Below are 20,573 nucleotides of genomic sequence, written 5' to 3' on the forward strand. Positions count from 1 at the left end.
CTTCTTAAAAAAGACAAAAAAAAAAAATAAAAAAATAAATGAACTATGAATAAATAATGCTTAAATGGTGCATAAACTGCGTACATATTGTGCAAAAATAGTGAATAAATAATACATACATAAATGGGGCAAAATGCACGAACAGGGGGTCATAATGCAGAAGGCGGTTGAAAATGCTAAAAATACTAGTAAAACGATTTTCCAAAAAAAATAAAAAACTCCTGAGATATGAAAATTTACTTTTTTTTATTCATTCAATGCAAATTTTCTGAAAGAACACAAAAAAAAGCGTATTTGCTTTGCTTGTAAAAATTACCTTGCATGTTCATGTAAATATGAACAGTTAATACGCACTTGCAAATAAGCAAATACGTACATATATATATATATATATATACATATGCTTACATATTTATGTATTAATTTCCCCATATTTGCAAACCTGTTAAAATGCTTAAATTTTTCTCCAAAGGTAAAGTATCCCTTATATGCTTGTGACCCATTTTTATATCATTAAAGAGTATGAGATAAAAATTTTTTTCAGAAATGAAATATTAAATGGGTATGCAATGTACCTGACCGAGTAAGGTTCAAGAAAAAAAAAAAAATTTGCTGTTAATTTTTCTCCTATTCTTTTGCAGTTTAATGCAAACTTGAACAATATTTGCCGCATTATTAATTTTTTCCAATCTTGCAATATGTTTTGTGGGCTTCTTTTTCCCTCTCTGGACTTCTTCGGACTTGCGACGCTGCCTCTACTTCCCTTTTAACTCAACCGTTTCGCTGTTCAGCAAAACTTTAGCATGGAGTACGAAGAATGTTGTGTCAATATTATTTTTCGTGGCGGTTATTTGTACGACACCTTGTTTTTCCTTTGCCTGAAAAAATGTTTTGCTATTGATATAATTTTTTTCGTGTACTCCAGAAATACTTAATATTTGTATTTGGTTATTACCTACAATATTGCAAAGTTCTTTATTATTTAATACAAAATTTTTCACAAAATTTAAACTTGAATAGGAGTTTTTATATATGCATATTCTTTTAATGGCTAAAAAAGTGGAAAAGAAAAATGCACACAACATAATTTTTCCTATAATTTGTTGTGTTTCATTAAATGTTTTTTCTTTATTTTCATATTTATAATAATAAGAGCTGTGTGTAGGATTTCCATATATAGGGCATATTTCGTAGCTATAACGAAAGTAGTTATTATATAGGTTATTAAAACTATATATGGATTTATCGTTATACTCTTTTTTTCCTCCCTCCTCTTTTTTGTCCTTATCAGCATTTTTCCTCTTTTTCTTAACCATCATTATGTTGTTTATTTTCCATTTTGTGGTCCCATTTTCAATAATATGAAGAATTTTTTCATCTTTATTAGTCACTTTTTTTCGATCATTTATGTCATACTTTTCAATAAATTTTTTTGCGTTGGAATTTTTTTTTTCTTCTTCTTCATTATCTTTACCCGAAATGAACGACAAAATGAATGATTTTACTTTTTTAAAAAAAAATTTTATTTCTTTTTTTATTAAGTATGGATTTTCTAAATATTCCGAGAAGTCTTTATCTTCTTCAGTGTACTCATCATCATACTCGTAAACATCTTCTGGGTTACCTACGTCCATTTTTTTTTTTTTTTTTTTTTTTTTTTTTTCCTTTTTTATGGCATTTACATTAAGATATATTTTCTCACTGTTAAATAATAGCAACAATTCACATTTAGCTCTATTGTTAGATGAGTCTATATTCCCTTTCTTTTTTACTAGTTTAAGACTATCTTTTTTTGAATAATTTAAATGTAATTTTAAAATGTTTACTGCATCGTCTAGATACGAATGCCGATGATCAAAGTTGTTCATATATTTCACAACAAAAAACAAACCGCTGTTTATAAGTAAAAACCATGTACTCCCCAAAAAAAAGGCAAAGCTGTTATTCCTGTAAAAGTTCAATAACCTTTTATGCACGTACATTTTGCACCTTCAAATATGTTCAAGGAACACTGCGGTATGCCTCTTCCGTTATGCTATTCTTCCGTTCTGGTAATCTGCTGTTTTTGTTCTGTTCTGTCCTATGCTTTCATTATTTATTGCTCTTCATTCGTTATTCTTTTATTGTTATTCTTTCACTTCTTCATTACTAATTTGTTCCTTATTTTGTCATATCTTTTGTCACATATTTTATCTCATATTTTGACATATATTTTGACACATTATTTGTGATTTATTTTGTCACATATTTTGTTACATATTTTGTTACATATTTTGTGATTTACTTTGTCACATATTTTGTCACATATTTTGTCACATATTTTGTTACATATTTTGTTACATATTTTGTTACATATTTTGTGATTTATTTTGTCACATATTCTGTTACATATTTTGTGATTTATTTTGTTATTTTCTTTATTTTATTTTTTTTATTTCACTCACCCCTCCTCTTTGTTTTCTCCCGCGCGCATATTCAATTTCCTACTTTTTTTTTTTCCTTTTATGTATTACAGTAAAATATTTTGTCATGGGTCGTATTATTCGACAGTGTTAGGCTTACCATACAGACTTTTATAGAATGGTCATATATTCATATATTCACATATTCATACATGTGATACTAACCATATATTACAGTGTTAAATTATACAAATTTCGTTCAAGCATATTTGTCACGTCGTTCATTGTTGCAGTTGTGATATTCTTTCTTTCATACATATTGAAGGAATGTTAAATAATTTAAAAAAAAAAAACAAAAAAATGAATGCAGTTTTTTTTCTTTTTTTTTTTTTTTTCATTTTTTGTTACAATGCGTTTGTACAAAAAATTGTAATTTGCATAACATTTTATTGTTTTTTTGTATTTAATTATTTTTTTGTATTTTATTGTTTTTTTGTATTTTATTGTTTTTTTGTATTTTATTGTTTTTCCCCATTTTGTGGGTTTTCTTTTTTTTTATATAACTTAAATTATCGAAAATGTTAAGAGATTCATAATTGTGATAGGTTCTCAGTATAAAGCTCATTTTGATAAAGTACTCGCAATGACGGTATCTCATATGCACATATTTGTGTGTGCCGTGGAGGAGGGCATGTGTACATGTGTGTATTTGTGTGTATCTGTATTTGTAGGCGTATGTATATATTTCTAGGCTCGTAAAATAAAGTTATTTTTCCTCTTTTCAAATTTTTTCAAATTTTTAATATCTTGTCAGAGTAGTAAACTGCCTATTCAACTTTGTATTAAATTTTAATTTTGACATTGTTAACATTTTTACTGCGAGAGCAGGCCATTGAAATTTGAACAAGTGATATAACTACTCAGAGTAGCTGCTCGTGCTCGTACATATGAAGGAAAATCGGGATGTACGTTCGATTAACTCTTTTTTTTTTGTCATATGTTTAGGGGAATACATTCTTAAAATGGTGCATATTAAAATGATGCATATTTGCACTCCATAAGGAAAAAAATAAAATAAAATATAAAATAAAAATTAAAAAAATTAAAAACAAATTCATAAAATGAATAAGATATATTGTGTAAAATACGTGAAGTGATGTAGGTGAAGTGGAGCAAAAAAATGGGGAATCATAAAAAAGAGCATTCGCCAATAAAAAAACAAAACAGCATGAACATACGTAAAAACTGTTTGTGCTTATGTGTTAACACATCTTTGTGCATGTGTGTATGTGTGTGTGTTTATATGGCGCCTACCAATTCAAAGAACGGGTTGATACAATTTAATTATTCCCCTTTTCCCCCTCCAAAAGAAAAAAAAAGAAAAACACATATTTCAACAAAAATAACAAACACGGAATGGGGAAATAAGGTTTTATAAATACATACGTGTTCACATGGAAATACATGAAAATGTTTTATGTACATGCATTGCTTATGTATATATACACGTCCACATGTCTACATACACTAATATGAAGCTCTATTTTCACCCCTTTCCACACGCGCACACACCCTTTCTCATCGGTGAAAGTATAAAAGAGATGAAAACACGGATAACAAAAAAAAGACCAAAAAAATATTAACATAGGGAGAATTATAGACAGACATTTTGAGAATATAAAAAATGCGCTCTATATTTTTTACGCTTTTATTGTTCTCTTTCGTAGATTGTATATCTGTAATAAAGCTGTTTGTATTTTTTATTTTTTGTACCTTGAAATTTTTCTTTACTTCACTATTTTGTATTGTGTATTTATATATAGGTGGAATAATGGCTATTGTTTTTTTATTATTTTTATTATTTACAAAATTATTAAAATTAGATGAATTTTTTTTATTTTTTGTTATAAAATTCATGCAAATAAATTTTTTATTTTTTTTCAGCTCACACTTTTGTACATGAAAAAGCAAAATATGTTTTAACATTTTATGAAATATATTTTCCTTTTTTTTTTGCTTTTTTTGTTTTTTCCTTTTTTCCATAATATATTCTTTTTTATTCTTCACATTCATATATTGAATAATGTAATACTTTGTTGTTAAATTTCTGTGCTTTCTGCATATGGATTTATAATTTACAATAAAGTCGTAAAAGACATATTGAAAAAAATTTTCCACAAGTAAATGTTTTTTTATTATATCCTTATCTACGTCTAAATTATTACATAAAATAGAGTATGGATAATACAAATATATATTGTTGTCTTTGTTGTTTTCTTTATTTTTAAAAGTTGAATTATTCTTGTTCTTATGCTTGATACAGTCATTTACATTACTTCTATTTAACAAACCTTCAATGTATTCGTCATATATATCCATCTTGTTAAGGGAGTTCTTTACGTTGCAATATGTATGCCTACAATTTTCGCATCGGCGAGTGCCCCTTTTATATCTATGTTTCTTTCTCCTTGAGTTGGTATAATATTTCTTCACTCCTCTATCACTCATAACCTTTCCACTTACTCTATCAGAATTGGACGAACTCAAAATTATTACATCATTGTTCAGATACTTTTTTGTCATTGTGTTTCTTTCATTTCCATTCTTGCAATGTGCACCACTGCTGTTGTTACGGGTGTTACTGTTACTGTTATGGCTGCTCTTGATATTGTCGTTACTGCCATTTTTGCTACCACTTTTACTTTCACCTTTGCTATCACTTTCATTACTCCTCTTATTGCTATCTTTCTTATCTCCGTCAAGGGATATAATCTGCTGCTCCTCGTGGTGCACACTTGACATATGCAAACCTGATTCCTCACAACTGTTATTGTTCATACTGGTCGTTATACTCTTATACGTGTAAAAGTTCATAAAAGACTTTTCAACTATCTTATTTTTTAAATCATCTTGTTTTGTTTCATAATTAAAATAATGCAAAATGAAAGGGTAACTGTAGATAGGAGAAAATGGAGGAAAAGAAATTTTTTTTTTTATTTTTTTTAAAAATGTTTCAAACGGTATTTTATAGTTCATGTAGTAATACGTCTTCTTAATAATATTCTCGACATTTATATCTTTCCAATTCATATTTTGAAAAATATAATGTGTTTCTGTATACATATTATTATATAAGAGATCCTTTTTTTTTTTATTTGCTAACTCAAGTAATTCTTCCCTTTTATATAGTATTATGGAACCAGTAAAGTAAATAATAAATATACCATCGTTAGACAATAATGTATCAAATATTCTTGCTAGTCTATCAAACTCTGTCAGAACATGCGAATAATATGTAACAACCCAGCTCAAGCAAAAAAAAAATTCAGTTCCACTTAATTTCAGGGAGTCTCTAGCTATTTCATAATTTCCGACTTTGCTACTTTTACCTGTACTGTTCATGCGTTCGTTACGACTAATGCAGTTGTTACAATTGCTGATTCGGTTATTGCCATCATTACCAGTAGAATTATTACCCCTATTATTATTTCTACCACTAGTGCTACAATTCGCCCCAGCATTTGCACTGCTACTAGTGTGCTTCAAATTTTCATGCTCCTGCTCCATCTGCAACAAGCAGAAAACGTCGTATACTTCCTTGTCTAAATATTTTAACAACAACCCTATGCACTTAAAAGTATTTTTAATTGATACATCGAGTGATAGTGTTAAGTAATCTATCATGTAAAATAAGAGAAATCTTTCACACAATAAATAAACTATGTACTCCTTTTTTTTTTTTTTTTTTTTATATTTTATATATTTTTCAAGGTCAATATTATTTAGTAGGCATATCTTTTCTATATATTTCTCTTCCATCAGAAACATATTTTTAACGTTGTTAATAAATATGTCATGATCATCTCCCCTTTTACTCTTCCCTTCCCTCCTCCTCAAGTCGATACCACCTCCATTACTACTGCTATTGCTACTACCACTACTGTTATTGCTACTACCACTACTGTTATTGCTACTACCACTACTGTTATTGCTACTACCACTACTGTTATTGCTACTACCACTACTGCTATTACTACTACCACTACTGCAAATAACATCGTTGCTACATTTTTTCTCATTCCCTGCAGCGTAAACTCTTCCAACAGACTGGTCATCGGACGGATCACCTCCATGTGATACGCGTCTATCCATATGTTCTGTATATTCCTTCATTTCATCAATCCCATGACTTATATGAACATGGTCATAATAATTTTCAGTATAGTAGTTGGTATTTCGTATATATTTAACATCTTTCGAAGGAGTAAATACTGCACAATTGCTACCAGTTGCTATGCCACTTCTATACCTTTTTGTAAAAATCAAATTGCATATTTTATTTACTACAAATTTTGATATGAAATATTCTAGGAAGACATATTTTTTATATCTTAAAAAAAAGTTATGAAAATATACTGTTACAAAAACAAGGCACACATCATGAACACCTTGTGCATAAAAAATTTTATTAGAATGTTTATACAAAATACTACATATAACATTTTTTAAAATATACTGGTATTTTTTTTTTATTTCATATATATTATATTTATGAATATTCCATGTGTTTACACTTCTTTTCACATCTTTTTTAACCTGCACACGTTCATTTTCTTCTAATAATACACTATCAATTATCCACTTATTCAAGTTTGAATTAAAATTATAATTATGTTTAATATTATCTTTTAAATAAGATAAAATATCATTTTTACTGCTTAAGTTATCTTTTCTTATGATATAATCTACTATATATAAATCTACTTCTAGCATATTATTATAAATTATTTTCAACAATTTTATTATGAATTTTTTGTTTTTATTTTTATCAAACGTTTCTTTTTCTTTATCTATTTTTAACAAGAAATTTACAATTTTGTTTGACTCTTTTTTAATAGACTTCTTCGCTTTTCTAATTATTTCGGAGTTAGGTACTCTGTTCATTTTTCTTTTCATTTTATATTTTTTATCTGAAAAGAAAAAATTAAGTACATGCGAATTTTTACTCTTGGTCTTATTTTCTACCTTCTCTTTTTTAATACAATAAATATCACGAGCACATTTAAAAAATTTTCCTGACGAGAAAAATTGAAGGGGACACTTTTTTCTCTGCATCTTACTTGACTTATCTACTGCTGTGTTAATATCATTGGAGTAGTTAGAAGCGAGCGATGATAAAGATGATGAACCATGAGTAGAAGACGACGAACTAACACCATCGGATAAATACAACGAATTTTCCAATGAAGAGTGATCTAATGAACCTAAGGGAATGGAGGGTAGGGGTCTCGTACACGATACAGATGAAAACGATTTTGTTGACGAGCTGTAGGAGAAAGCCGAATCGTAGTACTCCATCCCCCTTTTTTTTAAGAAAATTGGATTCTTAGCATTTCTGCTATTGCTTCCACTGCTACTACCTTCATTGTTGCTTCCATCGTTATAATTGTCATTTTTTTTTTTTTTTTTTTTTCTTCCCCTTTTTTTGCTCAATTTTTTTTTTTTTTTTTTTTTTTTTTTTTTTAATTCATCTATGTTCGCGTTCCTCGACTTAACATTTTGCGTATGTAAAGCGCGCTTCTCACACCGGGGTGCTCTTAACTCCTTTCCCCCAACTGCATATATGCTACAACTCTGTTTATCACTAGTCCTTAGGAAATATTCACAATGATCAGTTCGATTGGTAGCATACCTGATGTTAGTTATGTTACTACTGTTAGGGATCTCATTTTCCTGTAGTTTCCTTTCATTACACTTGCCCAACAAACTTGCTGCATCCCCCTCCTTATAACCGACACAAGTGTTAATCTTTCCGCAATTCAGCCCATAGGAAGAAAGAAATTCCTTCTTTTCCTGGCATGAACAGTTATCATAATGGTATATTTTATTCTGCTTTTGTTTTTTCGATACTCTATTCCTTTTTCCTGTATTATTATGTTCCCTACTTATACAAGTTGATAAAAAAGAATTTTTCGATTTTTTTTTCTTCCATTTTAACTTGAAATGTTTAACATAATTGATATATTTGAATTTTTTTTTATATTTCTTACATAATATTGATATAGGATGTTCATTATAATTTTTTTCCTTCGATAAGTTAATATTAAATCCTAATAATAGTAACCACAATTTTTGTCTTAATTTATTATTCTGAAATCCACCTGGTGTAAATGAAAAAAATTTTATTAACTCATAGAGTTTTCTTTTTTCATTTGTTGTTGCATTTTCATATATTTTAAAAATTTTTTTTAAATATGTTAATTTCTCATCATTCGTTTCTTCATATTTATCAAAATGATTTTTATATATTGTTACATTATTTAACACATATAATTTATTATCATGCCCATTATTATTTACCATACAGTGTTTCTGAACATATAATATATATCCATTTTTTTTTTTTATTTGTAATTTTTTTTTATCAAATAATTCACTGTCACTATAATTTTTTTCTCGATATATAGAATATTTTATTTTATTTTTTTTTTTTTTTTTATACAAATTGTCAAAATCTAAGCAGCTATAATAGCCTTTTGCCCTTTGTTTTTTTAAAGGAACTTTCATATTATAACTCCTTTAAATATACTTACTCATTTGGACATACTTTGGCGGGAGAGAAGGAAAAAAAATGGGCAAATAATGCAGCAATAATGTAGAAAAAATTAAGTAAAAATAGGGAATTAATGAAGTATATATGAAGTACAAATAAGGAAAAGAATGTATGTGTGTGTGTGTGCGTGGGTGGGAAAACAAATACAAGCATAAATAGAAGATTAACTGGGAATGAAATCCAATCAATTTGTCAAAACGAGAAAAAATTAAAATAGAGTAAAATAAAAATAGAAATAAAAAAACATACGTTCTCTATCTTATAACACGTAAAAAAAAAATATAACACACACTTAATTATGTGAATACAAAAAAATTATTATTATTTTATTTTTTTTTTTTTTTTTCTTCCTTCTCCCCTCAATAAAATTAGGAAATAAATTTACCTAAGAGCAAATTCAAATTCAAATGCTTCTCTATGAACTTTTAAGAAAACATATCAGTAGAGCTATAAAAAGAGAGTTGACAAGGATATCTGCATTCACACATGTATTTGTGTGTGTATATATAGTATATATATACGAATGTACATGTGTATATGCATACGAATAGCCACCTTTTCGCACTGTTATATCATGATGCGTCATACACTTTCAAGTTTCTGAGATCTTTCACAATAATGTTTGCATACTATCCCTTCAGTTCAATAAATTTCCTTTTTTCCGCTTTCGACCTCACACATTTGAGAACAAAGGAAAAAAAAAAGTAGTTTTCTCTTTCCTCTTTACATAAAAAATTTTAAATTTAATTTTCACATATTAAGTACATGTAATCAAACTGGTCATACCAAAAATTTGATATAAACTCATAAACTTTTTTTTATGATCAGTACATCATTAGAAACAAAAAAAAAAAAAGAAGAAAAAGAAAAAGAAAAAGAAAGGAAAAAAGGGAAAAAAAAAAGAAGGCAAGGATGTTTATTTAAATAAATATATATATATATATATATATATATATATATATACATATACAATAAATACAAAAATATCCGGGAGCACAAAAAATTAACAACGACGAAATTTAAAATTAATTCTACGTTTTACCACAAAACTTTACATAAATGTACATGCATGTGATATATATATGTACATGTATGCGTAAATATATATATATATATATGCATATAAACGTGTGTGCAAAAATATGTTCTATATTCTTAAATATATGTACATACCTTTAGACTTTTACCGAAAATAAAAAAAATGAAAAATGGAAAACTTATGGATTTAATATAATTAATCGTAAAATACCCACGTTCGTAATACGAACAACAACATGAACGTCATACTATGTTTAATGTTCTCCACCTCATTGCATAGAATATACATACACACACAGTTACATATATATACGTACATACAAGCATATATGTGTACATAAATACACTTGTTACCATTTTCTGGTTTTCCTAAATAAGTCCTTTATGCCACAAAAGCAATACTAACACTACACTGTCTAATGTAAAAATGTGTACTAAACAGTTTTGAAATATAATAAACAGTAAATAATTTATTCAAACGATTAAGTAGTTTGTGTATAAGTATGCATGTATATAAGTATGCATGTATATAAGTATGCATGTATATAAGTATGCATGTATATAAGTATGCATGTATATAAGTATGCATGTATATAAGTATGCATGTACATAAGTATACATGTATATAAGTTTGCATGTATGTACATATGTATAAACGTACGAGCATAAGTATGTATATACCTTTCAAGTTATATCTTTTTTGGGGGAAAAGAATTGCTTCCTGATTTTTCAAGTTATGCTGACTTTATATCCTCCCTTATCTTTTTTTCTTAATTATTTTTAAACATTGCGTTAATAAATAATGAAAAAAAAAATTTAGCTAGTACACAAGTTATTTACTTTTTCTTTTTCCGTAACGAAAGAAATATTTCACAACTACATTTGTTTTCAGCGCCCATTATGTAAATGAATTATTTATTTACAATTAAATGTATATATATATATATATATACATACTTACAAACACTCATATATACATACGCATGTACACATAGGAAGCTATGCATATAACAGGAGGGTAAGATTTATTAAAATTCAGTATAATAAATAGATATCATGTTTTATGCATCATACACATAAAGTGCATAATGTATTTATTTATTTATTTTTTTTTTTTTCTTTTCTTCACTAACTATTTCATTGAGAAATATTTTTAATAAAGCTCCTTAAAATTAAACGAAAACTTTTACGCGTACGTACATTAATACAAACATTCATAAACGCGTAAACACAGTAGATGATTATAAACATTATATATACATATTATTACATATTTGTAACGAATGACAATATTTGACACAGCTGATACTCAAAATAAATATGCATATGTATGTAAATAAATCCAAAAAAATTTTCTTTGCAAATGATTTACAGTAACATAATAAAAAAAAAAAAATAAATTTAGAAAAAATAAATTTTAATAGTTACATCATTTTGTGAAGGAATTGAAAATATCTTTTTTTTTTTAATAAAAATATATATCTTAAAGAAAAGCGGAATATAATACATATATATATATATATATATGTTTGTATATACACGTGTAAGTACATATTTAAAGTAAATTTCACATTTTTACAAAAAGTTGTAAGGAAGAAACTAAAAAAAAAGAAAGGATTTATCTTAATTTTTCATTTAAAAATAATACCATAAAAATGCCATTAAATGTACAGGTTAATTTTAAGCGATACTTTTAGCACACTTATTGGAAATAAAGAAATTCCAAAAAAAAACAAAAAATTTTACTTTAACTTTTTACAAATTTTGAAAATTATTTTTTTCATTTGCATTATTATTATTTTTTTTTTTTTATAATTACTGTAGGGAGGAAAAAAAAAACCTCTAAAAGCTGCGAAAAAGGGAGTAGTTGAAATGACGGAGGAAGATAAAGCTTTTAAAAAGGAAATGGCAGAAAAGAAAAAGTAATAGTCAAGAAGAAGATGCATATATATATGTGAGCTTAAGTACAAATGTAAATATCGGTTTATGTAACATTGCTACGTTTTCGCTGTTACATTTCAAAAGTATTTTACGTAAAGCTAAACATGTATAGAATTGTTATTTCTGTTTACTTTTTTTTTTTTTTTTTTTTAATATATGCATAAAAAAGCACATGTGAGCTCCTTTGTTACTGTGTGTAATCGTTACAGTATTTCACTGTTCATACTTTCACCACAGGACAGTGTAATGTGCATTTGTATATATACGTGTATATATGTATGTATGTATGTATTATATATGTATGTATGTATTATATATGTATGTATGTATTATATATGTATGTATGTATTATATATGTATGTATGTATTATATATGTATATGTATTATATATGTATGTATGTATATATATGTATGTATGTATTATATATGTATGTATGTATTATATATGTATGTATGTATTATATATGTATGTATGTATTATATATGTAAGTATGTATTATATATGTATGTATGTATTATATATGTATGTATGTATTATATATGTAAGTATGTATTATATATGTATGTGTATGCATGTATGCATGCATATAACATACGTATGTGTATTTGCATATGTGTCTTCATCTTTTTTTCCCTTTGTTCTGAATTCATTTATACGCAGAGCCGAGGAGGAAGCCAAGAAGAAGCTCTTGAATGCAAAGAAAAAATAGGTATTCACTTTTTTAGTTTACGTGTAAATATATGAAACATGGAAAATAAATGAACACTTATTTCCAAATTAACTGTAAAACTTATGGCGTACAACATATATATATATATATATATTGAATCTTTTACAAGAGAAATTATATGAATAAAATGGGAAAAAAAAAAAAAATTAATAATACCGCAAAATTAAATATAACAGAACAATCTTACATTATTTTTTAAAAAAAATCTCAGTAAGAATAGTATGTGTTTCTTCTTTTTTTTTTTTTTCTTAACTATTTAAGTTTATTTTTATAGATTAAATATTGAAATATATGTACAATATGTACAGGGCATGAAATAACAAAAAAAAACAAAAAATAAAATGCAACTGCTCTTTTTATATGAAAAGAGATGAAAAAAAAAAAAAAAAAATCTTCTTTTAAATGATTACAACTTTTTTTTTAAATGTTACAACGTTTTCTGTTTTCTTTGAAAGTGAAAGGATATAGACGTTGAACGAAATTTATAGAAAGACCCCTTGTATATGTTGAAAGGGGGCAAACGAATAATGAGTAAAGATTCCTATTGGACTATAGCTTTTAAAAAAAATTAAATTAATGATTAATACATAAATATTTATACATATATATATACATATAATTTAACGAAAAATTTTAAATAATAAAACAATCAGGATGTGTAAGTTTGTATTACAAAAATAAGGAAGTTGCAAGCGTATTATTAATAACGATATACATATATATGTATATATGAGTGTATAAGCGTGTATGTATATATATGGACAACATTACAAAATATGGATTGTAGATATGCATTATTAATTAATTTTAAAATTAGTTCTCTATCTTTAAGGCGTTTCCCATTTTATTTTTGTTCATACTCTCTTCATATATTATTGCACAGTTATAATTAAAAATTTTTTTTTTTTTTTTTCTTGTTTATTTAACGCAAAAAAGAAAATAAACCGTTATAAATTCTTATACGCTACTTTGTTTTCGCAGTACTATATTTTGCAAGGGGCGTTTCTTTTATTCTACTACTCTTTGCTCTATAGTATTATTTCATTTCTTTTTATTTTAACACAGAACAGTTAATTCACATTTAAACATCTAAATTCACCTAGAATAAACATACACAATATATATTTATTTGCTCACGTGTTTAGTATATGTTAACCCATTTCATTTTATTTTACTCCTTTATTTTTTTAATTTTTTTTTTTTTTTGTTTTCATGCCTTTGAACTTGTAAATGAACTTTTTAAAAATTTACAGGTGCTCGCAAAAAAAAAAAAATAAAATAAAATAATAATTAAAATAAACGAAGTCAAGCACAGTAGCTCTCATATTTTAGGGGGGGGGGAAAAAAAAAATTACATTCCTCCTATTAATTTTATATGAAGATTAGATTCTGAATTAGTATGAACATGTACTAATATAAATATAAATTATACGTCATATTATATAGTAATACAAATGAAAATAAGCATGTGAGTGAACGAAAAATATATATTATGTAAGGAATGACGGTGGCTTTTAAGCCTCATACCCCTTTATCACTACGAAAAGTTCAAAAAACTATGAAAAATGACTACATATATTTTGTTCATAACCCAATGAGTGCATAAAAACTGAACAAAATGCGCAAATTTTATTTTCATAAGAAATAAAATAATAATACTGCAGTTTTGAAAAAATTATATCGCAAATGCTACATAAAATATATGCAATAAGAGTACACATGGCAACAAACAAAATATGAAAAGCGTATTGTAAAGGAAAAATACTTGACCAAACCTTAAATTAGCTTGATAAAAAAAAATACATAAATATGTATACATATGCATATTGTAAATGTATAACATATAATAATTATATGTTTGTTGTTACATATATATATGAAAACACAATAAATTGTATCGAACGCAGAAAAAGCATTTTCGCACATATTATTTAAAATTAAAAAGAAAAGAAAAATCCAAAATTTTAAGTTTTTCATTACTTTGTTTACTCCGCATATTTAAATTTTTTTACATTTTATATTATTTCCCTTTTCACATTTATTTAACTGAGAAAATGGCAGTTGGAAAAAACAAGAGAACATCGAAAGGAAAAAAAGGTGGAAAGAAAAAAGTAACTGATGTTTTTACAAAAAAAGAATGGTATGACTTAAAGGCCCCCAAAATGTTTCTGGTGAGAAATTTTGGTAAAACACTTGTTACAAAAACTATTGGAAAAAGTAAGTGGAAAAGATAAAAGAAGTTAAAATGGAGCTCATTTTTTTTTTTTTCTTTTTTTTTTTTTTTGTTAATGAATTATGCTGACTTGTTCATGTGTTTTTTTTGTAAAATGAAATGCGATCTAAAATATGTAACTTAAAATGTATAAAATATATGTTACAGTTTTTGAAATATGTAACTAATTACATGTTGGAATTCGCCCATGTAATCAGTTTTCTACCACAATGTTATATATGAATAACACCTTGCTTCATATTGCCATTTTATCATACATTTTTTGCAAGTTGTTTCTCACGCACTTTTTGCAAGCAGTTTTTTATGCACAGTTTGCCTACTTTTTATGTACACATTATTTACAACCTGACGTGTTCATATAATATAATGTATGTGTACCTGTGTGCGTTTACACAGTTGCTTACGTTATTACATATGATTGTTTGTATTTATATTTTTTTTGATGGATCAGATGTTTTTATTAAATAACATACCATTTTAATTTCGTTTCTTTTCATTTTATTCTCTTGCCATTCTGTTTTTATTTTGTTTCCATTATGCTGCCATTATCTTTTCATTTTTTTTGTTTTTGTACGCCTTCCCCCGTTAGAACTGGCAACTGATAGCTTGAAGGGAAGAATTTATGAAGTGAACTTAGCTGACTTGAATAATGATGAAGATCAGGCACATAAGAAAATAAAGCTGAGTTGTGATCATATTATAAATAGAGATTGCTACACAGATTTTTGTGGATTAAGTATTACAAGGGATAAGTTATGCTCTTTAATAAGAAAAGGGTATACCCTAATTGAAGGTTTTACAGATGTAAAAACTATTGATAATTACCATTTAAGAATGTTCTGTATTGCTTTCACGAAAAAACGACAAAATCAAACTAGAACAACATGTTATGCGCAAACTAGCCAAATTAAAAAAATACGAAAAAAAATGGTAGATATTATGAATGCTGAGGCGAGCAAGGTTTTATTAAAAGATTTAGTAAAAAAATTTATTCCGGAATCTATAGTTAAGGAAGTTGAAAAACAATGTAAGAAAATTTTTCCCTTACAAAATGTTTTAATTAGAAAAGTAAAAATTTTAAAAAGACCCAAATTAGATATTTCGAAACTAATGGAATTGCACACAGACCCAAAAGAAGATTCAGGAAAAACTGTTAAGGCCTTACCAGAGTCCAAAGAGGCTACTAACATTTTAACTGCTGAACTTAAGCATTAAAAGCAAGTGGATAAATAGCTTTTTTTAATGCATTGTAGAACTTTTCATAAGCTCATACCAGTATGGGGCGTACATATGTATATGTATGTATATATATACCATTACGCAGTTTATATACTTGTGTATATATGTCTCCATTTCAGCCATTTCAATTTTTTTTTTTTTTAAATACATATTTGTACATTTTATTGCACATCTATATATGTATACATACATATGTACATAAACACATCCTCGTGCATATGCGCTTATACGTGAATATGGAAGTGTTAATGTTGTACCTATTTACATTGTATTTAAAGAATGGAGTCTTTTTTCGTTTTTTATAAATTTTTTTAAAATACATTTTTTATGAAAAACATGATATTATATATATATATATATATATGTATGCGTATATATTTAAAAAAAAAAAAAAAAAAAGTCAAGGTTGAAGTCAAAGACAAGGTTAAATCAAAAAATGTGTAAGCATATACTTTGAAAGTAAGAATTATTATTTTTTTTTTTTTATCTTGTATAGGAAAATTAAAGGTAAAAAATTAGTTCAGTTTTATAATTAATAATAAAAGTACGTTGTGATGGAAGTTATCCTGAGTAACTTGTTAAGGTGAAGAAGTTCTAATTTATTTTATTTTTTTTACTAATGTTCTGCAATCTAATTAATAGAGGCTTTAGATCTGTCGTAAAAAAATAAAGAGAAAGAAAGCATTTTAAAGTAGAATAATAAATTATATCGTCATTGGAAAAAAAATGAAAAAAGAAAAATCAAAAGTAAAAGCAAAAGGGAAAAATAATTTGAATAGTGGATAATATGCTTAGAAATATGTTCTATGTTTTTTGTACCCTTTTCTTGTTCGTATTGGACATGGGTTTTTTTAAATATTTCTTTAATGTTAATCAACAAGTCCTTAAATAGAAAAACAGAAATAAACGAAACAGTTGATGTTACATGGATATACTTGCTATTTTGCCATACGAGTACATAATATATGTGTGCTTATATACATAAATATATATGCTTATGTGGACATACATACATGTACATTTATGTGCATATACATGGGCATTTATGCACACATAACAAGAGAAATGGTTAATTTTTACGTTTAGCATATTTGAATGTTTGCTTATTTCAAGTTCAATTTTTTCCACTTGTTCCTCAAGTTTTTTTCTTTTTTCTTCCACAATAATATTTTTATTCTTAAGGATACTTGCCTTTTCTTTTTTAAGCTCTACTATTTTTTTTTTAAATAATTTAAGAAATGTATTTTTTACGAAATGCAATGGCAGGCAAGTTGGAGGAAAAAAAAAAAAAAAAAAAAAAAAAAAAAAAAGAAGAAAATATTGGCAAGTAATTAATTAGACGAAAACGCATGTAAACAAGTCGTAAATGACCAAAATGCACTTATTCATTAATTACATATTTCACTGTACGACTTCTCGGACAACATTTTTAAATCATCTAACATATCATGAATTTCTTTTTCTATATTTTTATATTGGTTTAGTATCTGTTCATATTCATTTACAAAATTTTCGTAGTTCTCTTTGTTTTTTATTTCTAGCTGTTTAATATTTTCGATTTTATTTTCTCTTTGTTCTTTTATAATGTTCATAAGTTTCGTTTTTTCCGCTGATTACAACGAAAGGGGAAAATGGCACGGAAAAGTGCATAACGTATTTAATTATTTTATTTGTAAAGTGAACGAAGAAAAGGGGAAAGGTGAGGAGAGATGAGAGAAGAAAAAAAGGAAGAAAAAAAAAGAAAAGAGAAGGGGGAACAGAAAAGCGAGACGTTAGAAGAGAAAAAGTGAAAGAGGACAAGTGACGAAGGAACAAAATGGAATGTGAAAAAGTAAACAGAATGGTGTTACCTAAATCGTTTTTCATAGACTCTATTTTTTCTTTCAGTTCTCTTGCCTTCATTAACTGTACATCTTCTTTCTTTTTGTTTTTATCTGCTCCTGATTTCATTTTTGTTTATATTATTTTTACTCAATTGAATTTTACAAGGAATATTATAATAATTAAATTAGTATAAAATAATATGTGATATAATATATATATATATATAATTGAGTTACTACACAAAATATAAGGAGAGCAACAAGCACATTTTTATTAAAAAAGATGGACTGTCTGATAGACTATCTAATGAACTGTCTAATGGATTTGTTATTGCACTGACTAGTGGACTGTCTGATGGACTACCTATGAGTTTAATTTTCCTTTATCGACAAACATATAAATGCATTAACAAACAATTTTGCGCATAAAAAGAGGAACATATGAAACACATATCTACGTTCTGGAATGTATAAATGCGCACATTTTTACGCATATATATATATATATATATATATATATATTAACTTATACAGGGGTATATATGTGGGCATACAAAGTATATATTTATGTACGTACATAAGTATATGTATTTATATCCTGTCATTTCCCCAAAATAATATGGTAACGAAATTTTTGCTACATCCTAAAATGAAACTTAATGGAAATAAAAACCATATCAGTAGGAATACTCTCTTGAAAAAAAAAAAATTTATATATTTAGACAAGTTATAAAATAAAAGGGAAAACGACAAAATGGCATAATGGAAAGGAACATTTTTTTTTTTTTTTTTTTTTTTTTTTTATTTCGTTTTCTCGCTGTATTGTTACATTACTATATAATCGTCTTAAAAATATACGTGTAAATACATTTTCACGTAACATATTACTTTGAAAAAATATAATAGTGTTTAATATTTTGTGCAATTCCAGTAAATGTAAAAAAAATTGGAATTTTCACAAAATTTGAGAAATTTACATTTTTCTTTTCTGCTAATACTTGTAATTCCTCAATATATACTTACACGTGATTAATTCGAGCTCTTTGGGAAATATAGAAAACCATTAGACACATACACATTGTGTATATATAGGTAAGTATGTGAATATATAGGTAAGTATGTGAATATATAGGTAAGTATGTGTATATATAGGTGAATATGTGTATATATAGGTGAATATGTGTATATATAGGTAAGTATGTGAATATATAGGTAAGTATGTGTATATATAGGTGAATATGTGTATATATAGGTGAATATGTGTATATATAGGTAAGTATGTGAATATATAGGTGTATGTGTATATATAGGTGAATATGTGTATATATGGTGATATGTGTATATATAGGTAAGTATGTGTATATATAGTGAATATGTGTATATATAGGTAAGTAGTGTATATATAGGTGAATATGTGTATATATAGGTAATATATAGTGAGTATGTGTATATATAGGTGAATATGTGTATATATAGGTAAGTATGTGTATATATAGGTGAATATGTGTATATATAGGTAAGTATGTGTATATATAGGTGAATATGTGTATATATAGGTAAGTATGTGTATATATAGGTGAATATATGTACATGTAAGAGCATTTATGTACATATAAATGAATTTATTTACATATACGTGAACATATGTACATATATGTTAACACTTAAACATACATTTGAATATATGTTGCTGTATATACAATATAAAATTATTATATATGTATATATTTAGCAACGTGTACATTTATTCATTTGTGTGCGTAAATGAATAAAGGCAAAACAAAAACAAAAAAAAATAAATTAAAACGCAGCAACATGTTTTTTCCTATTTTTTTTTTGCACATAGTGAGAAAAAGCTGAATGAAAAGTATATGCTTACATGTATTTAATACGCACATAGGTACATGTATACGCATATATATGTAATAATTTGTACGTGTTTGTATTTTGAAGGAACTGGCGTTTCTAAAAAAAAAAAAAAAAATTCTAAAATATAACGTTACGCAATTTAAGAATGCTACGCATAAAAGTAATACGATTTATTTTTATGTTCTCTATTGTTTCATATACGAAGTAACTCTTATTTAATTTAATTTTTTTAAATAGAATTTAAAAAAAAAAAAAAAAAAAAAAAAAAAAAAAAAATTATATAAAAACGGAGGTTATAAATAATTTATTTATATTTATGTAACTACGTTTAAAGCTTTGTAAAAGGAAATATTCACTTAAACTGTTGGGAAAAAAAAAAAAAAAAAAGAAGAAAATTCTTAAGTTTATCCTTTTTTTATTTTTATTCTTTTTTTTGTTTATTTTTCATTATTTTGAATTTTTGGAAAATCTCCTTTTCGAACATAACTATGTTACATAGCATAAATTTATGCATGTATAAACATATATGTGTATGCATATATATGCACGTATATTTGGCAAGGGAAAAAAGGCTTAAAAATAATGTTATAAAACTCTCGCTTTATTAATTAATTGGTCTTTTGACAAGTACGCCTAAAATGCCTTTATGTCATTTCACCGGAATACTCATGTATAAAAATGTA

General features: G+C 26.1%; 5 protein-coding genes across 5 annotated transcripts; 2 read left to right on the top strand and 3 right to left on the bottom strand.

Moving 5' to 3' along the window:
* Positions 1-755: 755 nt before the first annotated feature.
* PmUG01_08032900 (conserved Plasmodium protein, unknown function) lies at positions 756-1,868 on the bottom strand (the record flags this gene model as incomplete). Its single annotated transcript, XM_029004492.1, has 1 exon — positions 756-1,868. The coding sequence occupies one exon, from the start codon at positions 1,866-1,868 to the stop codon at positions 756-758; it is 1,113 nt and encodes a 370-aa protein (XP_028861175.1).
* A 2,112-nt stretch (positions 1,869-3,980) lies between these two features.
* PmUG01_08033000 (conserved Plasmodium protein, unknown function) lies at positions 3,981-8,969 on the bottom strand (the record flags this gene model as incomplete). The annotated part of the gene is made up of 1 exon (XM_029004493.1): positions 3,981-8,969. One exon carries the CDS (start codon positions 8,967-8,969, stop codon positions 3,981-3,983), a length of 4,989 nt encoding a protein of 1,662 aa, XP_028861176.1.
* A 2,739-nt stretch (positions 8,970-11,708) lies between these two features.
* Positions 11,709-12,705, top strand: TMA7 (translation machinery-associated protein 7, putative; the record flags this gene model as incomplete). The annotated part of the gene is made up of 3 exons (XM_029004494.1): positions 11,709-11,726; positions 11,878-11,975; positions 12,657-12,705. 3 exons carry the CDS (start codon positions 11,709-11,711, stop codon positions 12,703-12,705), a joined length of 165 nt encoding a protein of 54 aa, XP_028861177.1.
* Positions 12,706-14,780: 2,075 nt separating this feature from the next.
* PmUG01_08033200 (40S ribosomal protein S3A, putative) lies at positions 14,781-16,174 on the top strand (the record flags this gene model as incomplete). Its single annotated transcript, XM_029004495.1, has 2 exons — positions 14,781-14,943; positions 15,549-16,174. 2 exons carry the CDS (start codon positions 14,781-14,783, stop codon positions 16,172-16,174), a joined length of 789 nt encoding a protein of 262 aa, XP_028861178.1.
* Positions 16,175-16,792: 618 nt separating this feature from the next.
* PmUG01_08033300 (conserved Plasmodium protein, unknown function) lies at positions 16,793-18,148 on the bottom strand (the record flags this gene model as incomplete). The annotated part of the gene is made up of 5 exons (XM_029004496.1): positions 16,793-16,851; positions 17,018-17,081; positions 17,279-17,409; positions 17,604-17,807; positions 18,049-18,148. The coding sequence occupies 5 exons, from the start codon at positions 18,146-18,148 to the stop codon at positions 16,793-16,795; spliced, it is 558 nt and encodes a 185-aa protein (XP_028861179.1).
* Between the last annotated feature and the right edge of the window lie 2,425 nt (positions 18,149-20,573).

Source organism: Plasmodium malariae, assembly GCF_900090045.1.
Source record: "Plasmodium malariae genome assembly, chromosome: 8".
NCBI lineage: Eukaryota > Apicomplexa > Aconoidasida > Haemosporida > Plasmodiidae > Plasmodium > Plasmodium malariae.